We start from the raw sequence: 18,229 nt of genomic DNA on the forward strand, positions 1-18,229 counted from the left end.
ATGAAGAGGAGAGATGATGATCAGGACCAGGTGTGCAGATAGCTGATGGGATACAGGTGCGGGTAATCAGAACTCCCAACTGGCTACATTGCCCGGAAACCAGACAGGGTGCGTTCCAGGACGCCGGAAAAAACACTCCAGGACAGAACACAGGCAAAAAACAGACTCAGGAAACGGGATTCGTGACACAGGCGACGTTGTTGCCGGGATGTCTGGTGAGGACCTGCCTTACAACAGGCCTACAAGCCCTCAGTCCAGCCTCTCTCAGCCTATTGCGGACAGTCTGAACACTGATGGAGGGATTGTGCTTTCCTGGTGTAACTCGGGCAGTTGATGTTGCCATCCTGTACCTGTCCCGCAGGTGTGATGTTCGGGGGTACCGATCCTGTGCAGGTGTTGTTACACGTGGTCTGCCACTGCGAGGACGATCAGCTGTCCGTCCTATCTCCCTGTAGCGCTGTCCTAGGCGTCTCACAGTACGGACAATGGAATTTATTGCCCTGCAGTCCTTTATCTGCAGTCCTCATGCCTCCTTGCAGCATGCCAACGGCACATTCACGTAGATGAGCAGGAACCCTGGGCATCTTTCTTTTGTTGTTTTTCAGAGTCAGTAGAAAGGCCTCTTTAGTGTCCTAAGTTTTCATAACTGTGACCTTAATTGCCTTAGGCAAGTACCGTATAAAATTATGACAGCTGTGATAGAAATGTGATAAATGCTGATAAATGCTGACCGATCATTTGTTTGTTGGACATGGTGCGATCTTCTTGCCGGTAAAATGTATTGTGCGAGAACTGGTGGTGGAAACGCCTTTATGGGTAAATATTTATATAATAACCATATCGAAGTAAACTTCGAGTCACGTGATGATACAGTGCTGTGTGGTCCTCCCACTATGCCACTGGAAACCATGCAGTTTATTAGACTAAATAAATTGTGATGGAAGTGTAGTGATGGGGTTGAAACAGGTAAATTCAACTGGAGATGGTGAAGTAGAAATGCAAAGTGCCTTAGAATAGGCAGAACAGTTGAAACTGGAGTAACAGCACGGCCAAGTGGACTGGGGACAGCAAGGAGTCATCATGTCAGGTAGTCCTGAGGCATGGTCCTAGGGCTCTGGTCCTCCGAGATAGAGAAAGAAAGAGAGAAAGAGAGAATTAGAGCATACTTAAATTCACACAGGACACCGGATAGGACAGGAGAAGTACTCCAGATATAACAAACTGACCCTAGCCCCCAGACACAAACTACTGCAGCATAAATACTGGAGGCTGAGACAGGAGGGGTCAGGAGACACTGTGGCCCCATCCGATGACACCCCCGGACAGGGCCAAACAGGAAGGATATAACCCCACCCACTTTGCCAAAGCACAGCCCCCACACCACTAGAGGGATATCTTCAACCACCAACTTACCATCCTGAGAGAAGGCCGAGTATAGCCCACAAAGATCTCCGCCACGGCACAGCTCAGAAAGGTTCAAATAATAGTGAGTTGTGTAGGACAGAGGACTGGGTGTGAAGTTGAATGTTTCATTAAATGTTCTCTCATATGCTTTCAGGTTTGAACAGTTATGACGGGATGTGTGGGTCGCCATGTCAAACATATTTTACAGTGTCCTACACAGTTTGGAAGATGAGGGCTCACTTGACCCATCAAACAGCCTTCGCCTATTCTGTGTGCACTGTATTCCTCCTGTGCCTCCAAGCAGACCTAGACACCTAGACAAAATCAGACTCCCAACCAGCTATGGAACAAGCACATAATCCTGTCACCTTCCCTGGTAATGTAATTAAGTATTATCAACAAAAAGTTATTACATTTACGTGATTTAAACAACTTGGACAGGGTCGATGCCTCCCCCGCAGAGCATGGCCAGGGAATTGTGGTCCCACCAGTGGAATGCCCACTGCTCAGAGCAGCCATCGACCCAACCTCACAATATTTATGTTTTGAACTAAGTGTTGCTACTTATGTCTGAATTATCCTTATACCTCTGCTTGATACTGTTGCAAGGAATAACTCTCTAGTCATTCTAAATTGCTGCAGTGTTATGAAATGTGGTCACAGCAAAATGAGACCAATTGTCTGAATCAAATTTTCCACAACATTAATAACCAAAGATTCAGGCAGACAATTTAATTGTATAATAGAAAAATCTTTAATCAAGGAGCTGCAGGGTATATCTCTGATTTCACTGGGAAGAACTCAAAGAGTAAATGGTTACATGTCCCTTATATAATGAGATAATACAATCCTATTGCTACACAAGTTATTTATACAAGCAATAGTTCCAGAACACAATTGCATTGTGTTAGGGTGCAGACATACCAGGAGTCTGAGAGGCAAATCACAGTCCAACACAGAATAGGCTACAGACCAGCTCACCACATTCTACCACCACACTATGGACAACATTTATTTAAATGACTAAAATGGAAGTGTTTGCATACAAAGAACTGCAGTCATTAAGTCAATTCTTTTTCCTTTTGACAGAAAATAAACATTCAAATAGATACAAATCAACAGAATGTCATGTGATACAATATGTAACAAAAACAAGTGATGCAATTAAGCAGGTGGATTTATTTACAATTTATTTTTTTATTTTACCATTATTTAACCAGGCAAGTCAGTTAAGAACACATTCTTATTTTCAATGACGGCCTGGGAACAGTGGGTTAACTGCCTGTTCAGGGGCAGAACGACAGATTTGTACCTTGTCAGCTCGGGGGTTTGAACTTGCAACCTTCCGTTTACTAGTCCAACGCTCTAACCACTAGGCTACGCTGCCGCCCCATGCTGCACCATGACTGACACTTCATGGACCATAGACTGGTGACCTGCAGCTCAGCATAATTTGGGATGTGCCACTTTGCTGTATGGAGGTCAAAAGGGTAAACTATTGGGTTTTATTTGTCTTATTTACAATGAGTGTCTAAGGCCTACATTTAAAAATGATTTGTATAAATACTTGTCCCTGACCCATAGCATAACTTTAGGGACAGTGAAAACTGTTCGACTGGATAGCTCCACTTGTCCATCTTCTTCCTCTCCTCCAAGTGCACTGCCTTTTCCTCCATTCCTCCTGAAACAGTTACCGGTGTGTGCGATGGTGACAAAGTCAATGTGAAAAACAATGCTGTGTTCATAGTATAGTATGTTCTATGGCTTTTGAAGGCAAAGTAATTGGACTATGTTACTAGGTGAGTAATCCAAGAGATGTTATAAACTGGTAATTAGCAACTGAATGTGTTCAGTTATCTTCCCAATCCTGTTGGTTTATGACCATTACTGTTGACAATTAACAAAAAAATAATAAATACAATAATTCAAAGGCTGAGGCTCACCTTTCCACATCTTGAACAAAGTCCTTAAAGTTTCTGACTATGGCAGTCCTGAAGGTTCCTCACCTGCTCATTTCAGGAGCGATGAGGCCGACTACATAGTCAGCATCCGGCTGAAAAATGATAAATTAAATATATAAATAAATCTGACTGTCTCATACAACATAACTAGTAATAAAACAAATTCACTAGCTGAAATCTTCCCCAGGGACAGAGAGACTCTTGTAGAGATGTGGCTGCTTCTGAAGGAACCAGTAAGCCCTACAACTTATTTAGGTGTACACTGAATAAAAGGTCTCCAGGCCTTTGTATTCTTGCCTGGTGTTCTGGAAGAAGGGTTCATTGCTCTTTTTTTCCAGAGGCAGCCTGCCTCCGGGAAGAGGTTCAGAAAGGACCTGCAAGTAAAATGGAGAAAATTCACATTAATAAGTCTACGTTTGATTATATTTACTCTCAAAATTGTAATGAGAAACAGTGTAGGGAAGTGGAAGAGGTATACAAGATAGTGACAACTATCAGAAAGAGATTTAAATGTTTCACTATGCATAAGAGAGCATGTCTATTAATGTGTGTGCAGCCAAAACCACCTCTGAATACTCTCTCTGCTGAACACAAAGTGAACATCAGCTGGATATATGGGGAAATGCATTAACCGACTTGATCACATTTGAATGTCTCTCGTTTAAATAGCCAGCTCGTCCAGAACATGTTGATAAGGCTAATTCAGATACAAATCAGATGACTAGTTTGAAAGTATGCTTTCTGTAAACCAAGTAGTTGTCCATAAAGGGCGAAATGTGATTTCAATCTCATGACGTAAGAGTGTCGTCATGGTGGACACATGTAACGTTACCTAGCTAGAATAACTGGATCCATGCGTGATGGGTCTAAAATCAATGGCTTATTTCGACCGAATTTGGTTTAATAAAAATATATGGACAACCTTACGGCTGGCAGTGGCTAGCTACAGGCATGCAGTGTCTTGCGATTCATTCAAGTTGTCTAGCTAGTCAGACAACTTTAAGACAGCCGACTAAATTAGTTAAGTAACGTACTTCGAATTTGTAACTTAACAGGTCAATATTGTAAAGAAACAACAGGGAGTAGATCTCGAACCCGAGGTCCGGCGCGCTATCGAATGTGCCGCAAAAGCATGCTCGTGCGGCAGTGTCGATTTCCGCGCTTATAAACCTAGGGTCGTTACACTATATTAAGCGTATCTTTAAAATACATTTTAGGCAAGATTAAGTCTAGGCTTCACGTATTGTTATGAGAAAAGCGATTTAGGGTTTCTCACACATCCACATATATATTGCTGACAGTGGCCTGCTGTAACGTTACAAGCATGCAATGAGGTCTTGTCTTTAATTCCATGTCGACTTGGCTATAGCTAATCCGACACCAAAGCCAGCCAACGACATTAACGTAATTCACAAATGTTAGTCACAGCTAATGTACGGATATTAGTAGCGTGTCTATCTAATACATTTAATGACGCAAAATCTAACTACTTACCCAAAGTTTGGTGCAGGTTTTGCTAACTGCTTCGCCATGTTTATAACACTGGGAAAGATTTAGCGTGGTGGTGACGTCAGACCATCTGGATATGTAGCCAATATAAAAAGCTTTACTGGCCTGGAAAATATGTTTCCTGCACAATTTCCCCCCTCATAAAGCTATTTTGTGGAATAATTCAGACATAACTGTAAGGAATAAGTCATTGTTCTACCCCAGCTGGCATGAGAGGAATATTGACTTTGTCCTTGATATTTTCGACAACAAGGGTAATATTCTCACATATGAACAATTAATAACGTTGAAAGAGTTTCCAATTACCTTCTGTGATCAAAGCCGTTCCCAGTGGTCTAACTACACTTGTGAAAAGTCATCTTAATTTTGGGAATGATCACAAAGTTTATCCAGAACTCAGATTGGAAGGCGTGGGTTTACTTGAGAAATCTTGTTGTAATAAATATATAAGACAAATTCTTCATTCACAAAACCAATTTACACCGAGAGGAAAGTTTTTCTGGAACATGCTTATTCCTGACATTGTCTGGAAAAATGCACGGTTAAGACCTTACAAATACTGTATAACAAACAAAGTTAAGGAAGTGCACTTCAACATTTTACATAAGATATATCCATGTAATTATATGATGTCCAAATGTGTGGCTATTGATGATATCTGCGTTTTCTGTGAAAAAGGTGAGAATCTGTTCTTTGAATGTAAATTTGTGTCCGAATTTTGAGAAAACCTTGCAAAGTACTTATTTACCATTATGAACACTACCTATAATTTTAACATAAAATATATAATATGTTACTATTGGAATGATTCCAAAACCTCTGAAATGATTTTACATTTTTTTTTATTCTTGTTGCCAAATACTTTATACACAAACAAAAATTACAAAATTCTATACCAAAAGTACCTATTTTTCTGATTGAATTTAATTATCTTATTAAAACACTAACCCTAGTGAATAACAAAAAGAATAACATCTTCATGACTCATTATAATAAGATATTTTCAGAGTGAATATAATTGTACTTAAATTGTTTCTTTTTTGTATTTTATTTATATTTGTTGTATGTTTGAGCATTGTTAATACCTGTGTTTGGTTTGCTAGACATGTTTGATGTAGCAATGTAAGTTGATTTTTGTATTATGAATAATTTTTTAAAAAGTAATTAAAAAAAAGCCTGTCTATCATGTTCATTGATTGGGTTAAGAAAACCTCTCACTCCAAAACGAGTGGACCAATGGAGACTCATTGTCTATGCCTCCCTCTAAACTCCGCCCTTCACGGAAATATAATACCAAAACTCGCAATCTAATATAAAAATCATTTGTCAGAGTTTTGCTCTCAAGTTTTTGTTTGTTTTTGATGTCTTATTTTTGTTTACAATTCAATGCATTTTGCTTTCAGTTGTTTGGCTTGTGATTTCAACATTCATTATTTCAACGGTCCTCGAAAATATGTTTACATTCTCAACTTTATTTTTCATGTATGTATGCATGTATGTATGTATGTATGTATGTATGTATGTATGTATGTATGTATGTATGTATGTATGTATGTATGTATGTATGTATGTATGTATGTATTGTGGCAAAGAAGGGGGTCGAGTGATAAGTGGCAGATATGTGAGAGCAGAGCTAATAAACGGGCTCTGCCCGATCACTAAAATGGCCACCCCTGTCAGAACTACAGATCACAAAATGGCCGACCGCCAAAACTACAAGTCCCAGAAGCAAGGGGAACACTCAGAAGGTGGAGCCGACTCACAGATAAAGGGTCAAGAAAAACCAGGAAGAGAAAGAGAGAGTGCTGGAAGGAGCTATGAACAATAGAGAAAGAGACTATAGAGATTGGCTGGATTTACCGTGTATGAGCTGGATTGTTTGGACTTACCTGTTGGCGTTTGGACCTGGACCTACCGAGAACCCGATTCGTGTACCGAACCCTGCTATCCTTGACCTCGCCTACGGCCTGGGTGGACCAGGACGGAGAAACAAACACACAGGTACTGTCCTGTTCGAAAGAACTCTCATTCTTGGGTGATTTGGTGACAGTTTACCACTTAGTTTGTGACAAACGCTCCTAACCTTGAAGAGGTTTGCCACACGTGGTGGAGAATGCGGGCATGGACTAACATACCACTGGTTAGGTAGAAGGATTATTATTATTATATTAAGGAAAAATTAAATAAATGTTCAGTTAGCACTCCAAAGGGGAGTCAGGTTTTTTTTTTGTTTTGGCTTTGTTTGGATAGGACAGTTTTTTTCAGGAAAATTAGTATGGAGGGAGCCATACAGGCCCTGTTACAAGCGGCGGCCGCCCAACAAGAGGCAACTAGAGCTCAACAAATAGTTCATCAGGATGCAATGCGAATGTATCAGGACACGTTACAGATCCAGCACCGCACCAACCAGCTGCTCACAGAAGAGCAAGAGAGAAACACCCGGGAGTTAAGAGAAGGCCTAAAGGGGCTAGCGGACCAAATTGGGGCTCAATTACCAGCTGCAAATACCCAGAGGAGGGCCAATCATTTTCTTCAAAAAATGACAGCGCAGGATGATGTGGAAGCATATCTTACCACCTTCGAAAGGACGGCAGAGAGGAGAAGTGGCCGAAAGAAGAATGGGCAGGGCTTCTGGCACCATACCTGGCAGGGGACGCTCAAAAGCGTATTTCGACCTGGAGTTGAAAGAAGCACAGGATTACGATAAACTAAAGGGGAGATCCTGACTAGACTGGGAGTGACCGATACCGTGAGGGCACACCGCTTCCACCAGTGGTCCTACCGACCTGGACAACCCCCACGAACACAGATGTTCGACTTGATTCACCTGGCACGGAAATGGTTGCGACCAGAGACCCGGTCATCTGCCGAGATTGTCGAGACCATCGTACTCAACCAGTTTCAGCGAGGTCTACCCCAAGAAGTGAGACGATGGGTTGGCCAGAACGAGGTATTTTCCGCCGACCATCTCGTGGGCCTGGTTGAACGGTATTGTACGGCAAGAACAGCTGAGCAGGCACAGGAGGAAAGATTCCCGTTCCCCAGGCATGGGCGAACCAGCAGACAGGGTAAGGCTGTCCCAACATATAGAGGGGGAAGAGAGCAGCGTGGGGCCATGAGGAAAGAATCAGAATCAGGCCAAGACACTAAGGGAAAAAACGGAAACCGGGACTGGGTGTCGAGGGGGTCTCCCCCCCGAACCTCTATTATCTGTTACAATTGTAATCAACCAGGACATATTGCAGCCTATTGCCCTATTAAAGAAGAGCCAATGCAATGTAACCTCGGTGAAAATGAAGATGATATACGGTATGCATGTCCTGTTGTAACCACTGTACTTGAAAGCTCAAGAAACAAACATATGTGCAGGGTGAAGATTGAAGGGAAAGAGGTTGAAGCACTGCTGGATTCCGGCAGTATGCTAACCCTGGTCGTTGCAGGCCTAGTGCCAAATCATAAACTGGATACAAGACAGGATATCAGTGTTACATGCATTCATGGGGATACCCGTCTGTACCCCATGGCCTTAGTGAGCATACAAACAGAGGACGGTCTGCTGGATTATGAGGTCGGTGTGGTCCCAAAGATGCCATATGATGTAATATTGGGTAGAGACTTTCCTAACTTTGCGAAGTTAGGCCACAAGAATGGCATATTTGAGAATCCAACAACCCCGACCAAGCAGGAAGAAGCATGGGGCCTTCAACCAAAGCCAAGAAAAGAGGTCTCCCAGGGGACAACATCACAGGTGCTAGTAGGGGAGGCGGAGGATGAAGTGGCAAACCTCGCTGATGACGAACAGCCCGGTACTAGTGGGGCTGGGGTCGATCTGAATCCAGAGGACGACAATATAGAACCAGCAGACCTGGCAGAGTCCTTGACTAATTTTGGGACGGCCCAAAACCAGGATCCAACCCTGCAACAAGCCAGAGCAGATGTGCAGGTCGTAGATGGTACTCCCATAAATGGTGGGATGATGCCTAATAGTTTTCCCCACTTCATCCTGAAAAAGGGTTTGGTGTACAGAGTCTCGAAAATAGGGGTTGATGTGGTGGAACAGTTGTTGGTTCCCACTCGGTACCGGAGGACAGTACTGGATCTAGCTCATGGGCACATTCTGGGTGGACACCTTGGTATCGATAAAACCAGAGACCGGATTGTAAGGAGGTTTTACTGGCCAGGAATTCAAGCTGAAGTGGCTCGGCATTGTGGAGAGTGCCCGGAGTGCCAGTTAACAGCTCCCCGACCAGCTTTTAGAAGCCCGTTAGTGCCACTCCCCATAATCGAAACGCCATTTGAGAGGATAGCGATGGATTTAGTGGGCCCACTACCCAAATCCGCCAGAGGGCACCAATACATTCTGGTCATTCTAGATTATACCACTCGCTACCCAGAAGCCATTCCCCTTCGGACGATGACTTCCAAAAATATTGCAAAGGAATTAGTGCTCTTGTTCACCAGGGTAGGGGTTCCAAAGGAGATCCTTACCGACCAGGGGACCCCCTTTATGTCCCGCCTTATGGCGGACCTTTGTAAACTGTGGCAGGTGAAACAGTTGAGGACATCGGTTTACCATCCTCAGACGGACGGGCTGGTTGAGACATTCAACCGAACCCTGAAGTCAATGCTCAGGAAGGTAATCGATAAGGATGGGAAAAACTGGGATTGCATGTTGCCGTATCTGATGTTTGCCATTAGAGAGGTTCCTCAAGCCTCGCTGGGGTTTTCTCCCTTTGAGCTGGTATATGGGAGGCATCCCCGGGGAATCTTAGACATCGCACGGGAAACCTGGGAGCACCAATCCACCCCGTATACTAGTGTCATAGAGCACGTCACGGCAATGCAAGACAGGATAGCCACAGTCATGCCCATCGTCAGAGAGCACATGAGACAAACACAAGAACACCAGCGGCACACTTATAACCGGCAGGCTACCCTGAGGGAATTTCAACCGAGAGATAAGGTGTTAGTGCTGATCCCCACAGTAGAGTGTAAACTACTAGCCACATGGAAAGGGCCATATGAAGTACTGGAGAGAATAGGAGAAGTCAATTATCGGGTCCGACAGCCAGGTCGACGGCCCCAGGAACAGATTTATCACATAAACCTGTTAAAAGCATGGAGAGAGAGAGAAACACTAATGGTCACATACCCCACACACATTCAGGAGACAGCCGAAGTAAATATTTCACCCACTCTGTCCCCAGCGCAAGTACAGGAAGTAAAGACCCTGATCCAGAAAAACAGAGATGTGTTTTCAGAGGTACCTGGCCGAACTGAGGTTATGGCTCATGATATCGTTTCCCTACCAGGGAGAAAAGTGAGTATGAGGCCATATCGGGTACCCGAGGCTCGACGGGCCGAGCAGAGACTGAGAAAATGTTGACAGCTGGAGTGGTTGAAGAGTCACATAGTGAGTGGTCTAGCCCAATTGTGATGGTCTCCAAGCCCGATGGGTCGTTGCGGTTCTGTAACGACTTTCGGAAGGTAAATGAAATCTCGAAGTTTGATGCCTACCCCATGCCCCGAGTAGATGAACTACTGGAGAAAATTGGTCATGCTCGGTACATTACGACCCTTGATCTGACAAAAGGGTACTGGCAAATTCCTCTGACCCCAGGGCCAAAGAAAAGACAGCCTTTGCAACACCTGACGGTTTGTTTCAATACACCGTCATGCCATTCGGCTTACACGGGGCCCCAGCAACCTTTCAACGGCTCATGGACAAAGTCCTAAAACCGCACAAGGCATACGCCACAGCTTATTTAGATGACGTGGGGATCTACAGCCCAGATTGGGAATCCCACTTACCCCGGGTACAGGCAGTGTTAGATGCCCTTAGAAAGGCAGGGCTCACGGCAAACCCTGCCAAGTGTTATGTGGGGTTAGAGGAAACAGAGTATCTGGGATACACTGTGGGAAGAGGGTTAATCAAACCCCAACATAAGAAGGTGAAGGCAATTAGAGAATTGCCGAAACCAGTAAATAAGAAGCAGGTCCGAGCCTTCCTAGGGCTGACCGGTTACTACCGGAAGTTCATCCCAAGTTATGCCACAGTGGCCGCCCCACTTACCGACATGACTAGAGCCAGAGGGCCAAACATGGTCAAATGGGATGAAAGGGCCACCAAAGCATTTAGGACATTACAGGAGGCTCTCTGTTGTAACCCAGTGCTGGTGGTACCAGACTTTGAGAGAGAGTTTGTGGTTCAGACGGATGCCTCAGAGGTCGGCTTGGGAGCAGTGCTATCCCAAGAGGTAGAAGGGGTGGAACACCCCATCCTGTTTTTAAGCAGGAAGCTGGAACCACGGGAAACCAACTACTCAGTCGTTGAGAAAGAGGCGCTGGCAGTAAAGTGGGCTCTAGAAAGCCTGAAGTACTACCTGCTGGGGCGCCACTTCACCCTCATCAGTGACCATGCCCCACTCACCTGGATGCATAGGGCTAAAGAGAAGAACGCTCGGGTGATGCGGTGGTTTTGAGTCTCCAACCGTTTCATTTTGACTTGAAACACAGAGCAGGGAAGGAAATGGGAAACGCGGATGGGTTATCCCGCATGCATGCATATTTTGCTGCGGTAGCCCGACCTAGGGGGTCGGATCTAGGGGGAGAGATATGTGGCAAAGAAGGGGGTCGAGTGATAAGTGGCAGATATGTGAGAGCAGAGCTAATAAACGGGCTCTGCCCGATCACTAAAATGGCCACCCCTGTCAGAACTACAGATCACAAAATGGCCGACCGCCAAAACTACAAGTCCCAGAAGCAAGGGGAACCCTCAGAAGGTGGAGCCGACTCACAGATAAAGGGTCAAGAAAAACCAGGAAGAGAAAGAGAGAGTGCTGGAAGGAGCTATGAACAATAGAGAAAAAGACTATAGAGATTGACTGGATTTACCGTGTATGAGCTGGATTGTTTGGACTTACCTGTTGGCGTTTGGACCTGGACCTACCGAGAACCCGATTCGTGTACCGAACCCTGCTATCCTTGACCTCGCCTACGGCCTGGGTGGACCAGGACGGAGAAACAAACACACAGGTACTGTCCTGTTCGAAAGACCTCTCATTCTTGGGTGATTTGGTGACAGTTTACCACTTAGTTTGTGACAAACGCTCCTAACCTTGAAGAGGTTTTCCACAGTATGTATGTATGTATGTATGTATGTATGTATGTATGTATGTATGTATGTATGTATGTATGTATGTGTGTGTGTGTGTGTGTGTGTGTGTGTGTGTGTGTGTGTGTGTGTGTGTATATATATATATATACATACACACACACACACACACACACACACACACACACACACACACACACATACATACATACATACATACATACATACATACATACATACATACGTACGTATGTATGTATGTATGTATGTGTGTGTGTGTGTGTGTGTGTGTGTGTGTATATATATATATATATATATATATACACACACACAATACATATTGCGTGTAATTGACCCCATACTTATTGCTTAATGAGAAACCCATAGTATACACCGTCCAATGAAATGCTTACTCGCAGCATCCGCCCTGAACAGCATATCACCCCAGGTATTACATTCCAAACTGCAAGTCCTTTCATGATGTTAATAAATTCTGGCAACTAGTCCATTACTCTGTTAATTTTTACAACACAATAACCCAGACAGAGAGTGGGAGAAAGATAGAGGGTGAACGACAGATGAGTGCTGCTTATATTTGAAGCACGTAGCAAAGTTAATGAAGTGCCAAAGGTCAATCTTTCTGACAGTTTTACCAGCTGTTCTCTCTCACACTGAGCAGTTTGGGATCATGACAGAAGCAGAGCTGTACACAGAATACAAGGGTGTCTACCTCCCCACATATCTACACCCTCAGGGGAGCCTGAAATACTATGAGGAGTTTACTTTTCGTCATGACGACATTCTCATTGTCACATATCCTAAGTCAGGTAAGTAGCTTTTATTAATAAACAACTATAGACTATTGGTAGACAACTGCACAGACTGAGTTGATAATACATGTGATGCAACACACACTGTGATAGTGAACACTAAATAGTTGTCAAGCCTACTGTTGACGTTATAAGGCACATGCCTGAGTGACTGCACATCACAAAGAGGTCTGTCTGTACTTGTGGGCTAAAGCTATGATACTGTAGAAATCCTACCCTCAGTATATAAATTGCATTCAGAAAGTATTCAGACCCCTTTCATTTTTGCACATGTTTACGTTACGGCCTTATTCTAAAATTGATTGAATGAATATTTTTCCTCATCAATCTACACAGAATACCCCATAATGACAAAGCGAAAACACGTTTTTTATATATATATTTTTCAAATGTATTAAAAACATACACCTAATTTACATAAGTATTCAGACCCTTTGCTATGAGACTTGAAATTGAGCTCAGGTGCATCCTGTTTCCATTGATTATCCTTGAGATGTTTCTACAACTTGATTGGAGTCAATTGATTGGACATGACTTGGAAAAGCACACACCTGCCAATATAAGGTCACACAGTTGACAGTGTATGTCAGAGCAAAAACTAAGGAATTGGCCCTAGAGCTCTGAGACAGGATTGTGTCAAGGCACAGATCTGGGGAAGTGTACCAAAAAAATGTCTGCAGCATTGAAGATCCCCAAGAACACAGTGGCCTCCATCATTCTTAAATGGAAGAAGTTCGGAACCACGAAGACTCTTCCTAGAGCTGACCGCCAGGCCAAACTGAGCAACCGGGGGAGAAGGGCCTTGGTCAGGGAGTAGACCAAGAACCCAATGGTTATTCTGACAGAGCTCCAGAGTTCCTCTGTGGAAATGGGAGAACCTTCCAGAAGGACAACCATCTCTGCAGCACTCTACCAATCAGGCCTTTGTGGTAGCGTAGCCAGACAGAAGCCACTCCTCAGTAAAAGACACTTGACAGCCCACTTGGAGTTTGCCAAAATACACCTAAATACTCTCAGACCATGAGAAACAAGATTCTCTGGTCTGATGAAATCAAGATTGAACTCTTTGGCCTGAATGCCAAGTGTCACGTCTGGAAGAAATATGGCACCATCCCTACGGTGAAGCATGGTGGTAGTGGCAGCATCACACTGTGGGGATGTTTTTCAGCGGCAGGGACTGGGAGACTAGTCAGGATCGAGGGAAATATGAACAGAGCAAAGTACAGAGATCCTTGATGAAAACCTGCACCAGAGCGCTCAGGACCTCAAACTGGGGCCAAGGTTCACCTTCTAACAGGACAACAACCCTAAGTACACACCCAAGACAATGCAGGAGTGGCTTCGGAACAAGTCGCTGAATGTCCTTGAGTGGCCCAGCCAGAGCCCGGACTTGAACCTGATCGAACATCTCTTGAGCTACGCTCCCCATCCAACCTGACAGAGCTTGAGAGGATCTCCAGAGAAGAATAGGAGAAACTCCCCAAATACAGGTGTGCCAAGCTTGTAGAGTCATACAGACAAAGACTTGAGGCTTTAATCGATGCCAAAGGTGAGTCAAAAAGTACTGAGTAAAGGGTCTGAATACATATGTAAATGTGATATTTTATAAATTAGTAACAAAATGTGTAAAAAGTCAAGAGGTCTGAATACTTTCCGATTGCACTCTATATGACCATTTCCAGGACTGCAGTTATCATGCCTTCCTTTGGGAGTACAAACTTGCTGGTTCATGGGGTTCATTCCCTGCTAGAGCTTTATTTTGTAAATGTAAATGAAGCTCAAACATCTGCTTTTCCACTCCACCTGTCTTTACCCCTGTCTTTCTCTGTCCCTCTCCCCCCAGGTACAACATGGATGCAGGAGATTGTTCCCCTGGTACAGAGTGGAGGGGACCTGACCCCGGTGCTGACTGTCCCAAATTGGGACAGAGTTCCTTGGCTAGAAGAGACAAGGGCCTGTGTCCTCAATCTGGAGCAGAGGGCATCACCACGCCTGTTTTCTACCCACTACCACTACAACATGATGCCCGCCTCCTTCTTCACTGTCAAGCCTAAGGTAGTGCACTGTAGATACGTGTAGATCAGCTCCTGTAGTGAAGCTGGTTTGGTGAACTATGCTGCTTTAGCTTTAGGCTTTAACACAATGGGCTAACACGATCATAGGTCACATTGATGACCTGGGTTTAATACCCAGTTGATCACATTTCTCATCATGTCAAGAGAATGTAGTCTGTCACTACATCGAATGTTACAATTCTAAGGCTGATTGCGCACTATTAAAATAATACACAATGGCCTTGGGTAATGAATGGTTGATCAGAGAGATTCCTCATCTCCAGGTCATCTATGTGATGAGAAACCCTAAAGATGTGTTCACATCCTCCTATCACTACTACGGCATGGCCTCCTTCCTGGTCCAACCTGGCACTCAGGACCAATTCCTGCAGAAGTTCCTCAATGGAAAAGGTTTAGTATTCTTTCTTGTTTTCCAGCTATTACAGACATTTTGATATCAGTTTCATGCTTTTAGAATCAGAAAAGGCTTAGTGATCTGTGCTTTTTTGATTGACAGATTTATTTAGGTCCCGGTGACCTACTCTACTGTATAAAGCAGACTTGGCTCTAGAATCTATGGGCTCAAATATCCAATATGAAAGAACAGGAGCAATTTATCAAAAGAGCAATGTTCAAGGCCAGCATATTTATTACCCTGGAATTATCATTAACAATTGATGTACTGTTTAGTCTCCTTCCTTTGAATAATTGACGCTACCTCTGTTATTCACAATTAATCCACTTATCCTCTGACCTATCAAGTATTGATAGAGCATTTGTAGTTGTCTTTTATTGTAATAGCTTTGATGATACCTTTGTGGTCCCCCCATCCCCCCAGTGATGTTTGGTTCGTGGTTTGACCACGTGATAGGCTGGTTGAATGCTAAGGACCAGGACCGCACCATGTACATCTCCTACGAAGAGATGATATTTGTGAGTATCGTATGCACAGTCAATACCCTAACAAAAGGACTTACACTTGAACGCGATGATTGCATTTGATAACATCTCTTCCTTTATACAGAGTTAGAGATGAGTGTGTTTGATGTTAGGGATGTACAGTCATGGCCAAAAGTTTTGAGAATGACACAAATATTAATTTTCACAAAGTCTGCTGCCTCAGTGTCTTTAGATATTTTTGTCAGATGTTACTATGGAATACTGAAGTATAATTACAAGCATTTCATAAGTGTCAAAGGCTTTTATTGACAATTACATGAATTTGATGCAAAGAGTCAATATTTGCAGTGTTGACCCTTCTTTTTCAAGACCTCTGCAATCTGCCCTGGCATGCTGTCAATTAACTTCTGGGCCACATCCTGACTGATGACAGCCCACTCTTGCATAATCAATGCTTGGAGTTTGTCAGAATTTGTGAGTTTTTGTTTGTCCACCTGCCTCTTGAGGATTGACCACAAGTTCTCAATGGGATTAAGGTCTGGGGAGTTTCCTGGCCATGGACCCAAAATATCGATGTTTTGTTCCCAGAGCCACTTAGTTATCCCTTTTGCCTTATGGCAAGGTGCTCCATCATGTTTGAAAAGGCATTGTTCGTCACCAAACTGTTCCTGGATGGTTGGGAGAAGTTGTTCTCGGAGGATGTGTTGGTACCATTCTTTATTCATGGCTGTGTCCTTGTGAGTGAGCCCACTCCCTTGGCTGAGAAGCAACCCCACACATGAATGGTCTCAGGATGCTTTACTGTTGGCATGACACGACTAATGGTAGCGCTCACCTTGTCAGAAAATATTTTCTTCCAGATGCCCCAAACAATTGGAAAGGGGATTCATCAGAGAAAATGACTTTACCCCAGTCCTCAGCAGTCCAATCCCTGTACCTTTTGCAGAATATCAATCTGTCCCTGATGTTTTTCCTGGAGAGAAGTGGTTTCTTTGCTGCCCTTCTTGACACCAGGCCATCCTCCAAAAGTCTTTGCCTCACTGTTCATGCAGATGCACTCACACCTGCCTGCTGCCATTCCTGAGCAAGCTCTGTACTGGTGGTGCCCCGATCCCGCAACTGAATCAACTTTAGGAGACGGTCCAGGCGCTTGCTGGACTTTCTTGGGCTCCCTGAAGCCTTCTTCACAACAATTGAACCGCTCTCCTTGAAGTTCTTGATGATCCGATAAATGGTTGATTTAGGTGTAGTGTTACTGGCAGCAATATCCTTGCCTGTGAAGCTCTTTTTGTGCAAAGCAATGATGACGGCACGTGTTTCCTTGCAGGTAACCAAGGAAGAACAATGATTCCAAGCACCACCTTCCTTTTGAATCATCCAGTCTGTTATTCAAACTCAATCAGCATGACAGAGTGATCTCCAGCCTTGCCCTCGTCAACACTCACACCTGTGTTAACGAGAGAATCACTGACATGATGTCAGCTGGTCCTTTTGTGGCAGGGCTGAAATGCAGTGGAAATGTTTTGGGGGGGATTCAGATCATTTGCATGGCAAAGACGGACTTTGCAATTAATTGCAATTAATCTGATCACTCGTCATAACATTCTGGAGTATATGCAAATTGCCAACATACAAGGTGAGGCAGCAGACTTTGTGAAAATTGATATTTGTGTAATTCTCAAAAGTTTTGGCCACGACTGTGTAGACCACCATGTTTTTACTCCCACAATTTGTTTAAAAAATGTTTTATCTACTGTGGTTACTCCCAACACAACTTAGTCAGATTCAGTCAAGAACACACATGGATATATTTCATTGTAGTCCTTCAAAGTTATTGATATAAAATCATGTGACCCCCCAGGATCTGAGTGATTCTGTGTCAAAGATCTCGCAATTCATGGGGAAGTCTCTGGACTCTGAGGTAATAGAGAAGATAGCAGACCATTGTGTGTTCAAGAACATGAAACAGAACAAGATGTCCAACTACTCCCTGGTCCCCAATGAGTTTATGGACCGTAATAAATCAGAGTTCCTTAGGAAAGGTACCCACATATCTTTATAAATGACAATATCTTTGAACAGAGTATTTGGAAATGATAGGCCGTCTGGAACAGTCCAATGTGTTAATGTGACTATGTTTCTGCAGGAATCGCTGGAGATTGGAAGAACCAATTGACTGTGTCCCAGGCAGAATACTTTGATGCAGTTTACAAAAACCAAATGAAGGACATCAAATACAAATTTGTGTGGGATTGAACTGACCATATTTTTTTCCTCCAGTCATCATAAATCACATAATCCCAATATAACCGTTGCTATAAAACAAATTATTCAACACATAAAATGCATATGATAGAACTGCTGTTTGACATGTTGTATCATTAAACATATTAGGCCTATGTCTCAGTCACTGAATGTCTGTCTATATTGTCAATATTATATTATCAATCAGGTATT

The 18,229-nt window shown here is 43.6% G+C and overlaps 2 protein-coding genes and 1 long non-coding RNA gene across 6 annotated transcripts; 2 read left to right on the plus strand and 1 right to left on the minus strand.

Annotated features, from left to right (window-relative positions):
• Positions 1 to 2,134: 2,134 nt before the first annotated feature.
• On the minus strand, positions 2,135 to 3,463 carry LOC118357381 (uncharacterized). The gene is made up of 2 exons (XR_004820292.2): positions 3,348 to 3,463; positions 2,135 to 3,085 (listed from the first exon to the last, which is right to left on the minus strand). It is a non-coding gene; the product is annotated as an uncharacterized LOC118357381 (long non-coding RNA).
• Positions 3,464 to 6,640: 3,177 nt separating this feature from the next.
• On the plus strand, positions 6,641 to 18,182 carry LOC118357383 (sulfotransferase 2B1-like). 4 transcript variants are annotated; one of them, XM_035734422.2, is made up of 7 exons: positions 6,651 to 6,875; positions 12,668 to 12,815; positions 14,662 to 14,873; positions 15,157 to 15,283; positions 15,711 to 15,805; positions 17,634 to 17,814; positions 17,919 to 18,182. In XM_035734422.2, the coding sequence occupies exons 2-7, from the start codon at positions 12,677 to 12,679 to the stop codon at positions 18,026 to 18,028; spliced, it is 864 nt and encodes a 287-aa protein (XP_035590315.1). In that variant the 5' UTR covers positions 6,651 to 6,875; positions 12,668 to 12,676; the 3' UTR covers positions 18,029 to 18,182. The 4 variants fall into 4 exon arrangements, with proteins under 4 accessions (XP_052334096.1, XP_035590315.1, XP_052334098.1 ...); XM_052478137.1 differs by lacking the exon at positions 6,651 to 6,875 and adding an exon at positions 11,760 to 11,909; XM_052478136.1 differs by lacking the exon at positions 12,668 to 12,815 and having other exon boundaries at positions 6,641 to 6,875.
• LOC127911440 (uncharacterized) lies at positions 7,571 to 11,348 on the plus strand. The gene has a single exon (XM_052478135.1). The coding sequence runs from the start codon at positions 7,684 to 7,686 to the stop codon at positions 10,258 to 10,260; it is 2,577 nt and encodes an 858-aa protein (XP_052334095.1). The 5' UTR covers positions 7,571 to 7,683; the 3' UTR covers positions 10,261 to 11,348.
• Positions 18,183 to 18,229: the final 47 nt, after the last annotated feature.

The sequence above is a fragment of the Oncorhynchus keta genome, chromosome 24 (genome assembly GCF_023373465.1).
Source record: "Oncorhynchus keta strain PuntledgeMale-10-30-2019 chromosome 24, Oket_V2, whole genome shotgun sequence".
NCBI lineage: Eukaryota > Metazoa > Chordata > Actinopteri > Salmoniformes > Salmonidae > Oncorhynchus > Oncorhynchus keta.

Coding starts and splice junctions, on each gene's coding strand:
- LOC118357383 (XM_052478136.1), top strand. CDS start 6,692: ATGAACAATAGAGAAAGAGACTATAGAGATTGGCTGGATTTACCGTGT. Junction 14,874..15,156: donor TCTTCACTGTCAAGCCTAAG/GTAGTGCACTGT, acceptor CCTCATCTCCAG/GTCATCTATGTGATGAGAAA. Junction 17,815..17,918: donor ATCAGAGTTCCTTAGGAAAG/GTACCCACATAT, acceptor ATGTTTCTGCAG/GAATCGCTGGAGATTGGAAG.
- LOC127911440 (XM_052478135.1), top strand. CDS start 7,684: ATGTTCGACTTGATTCACCTGGCACGGAAATGGTTGCGACCAGAGACC.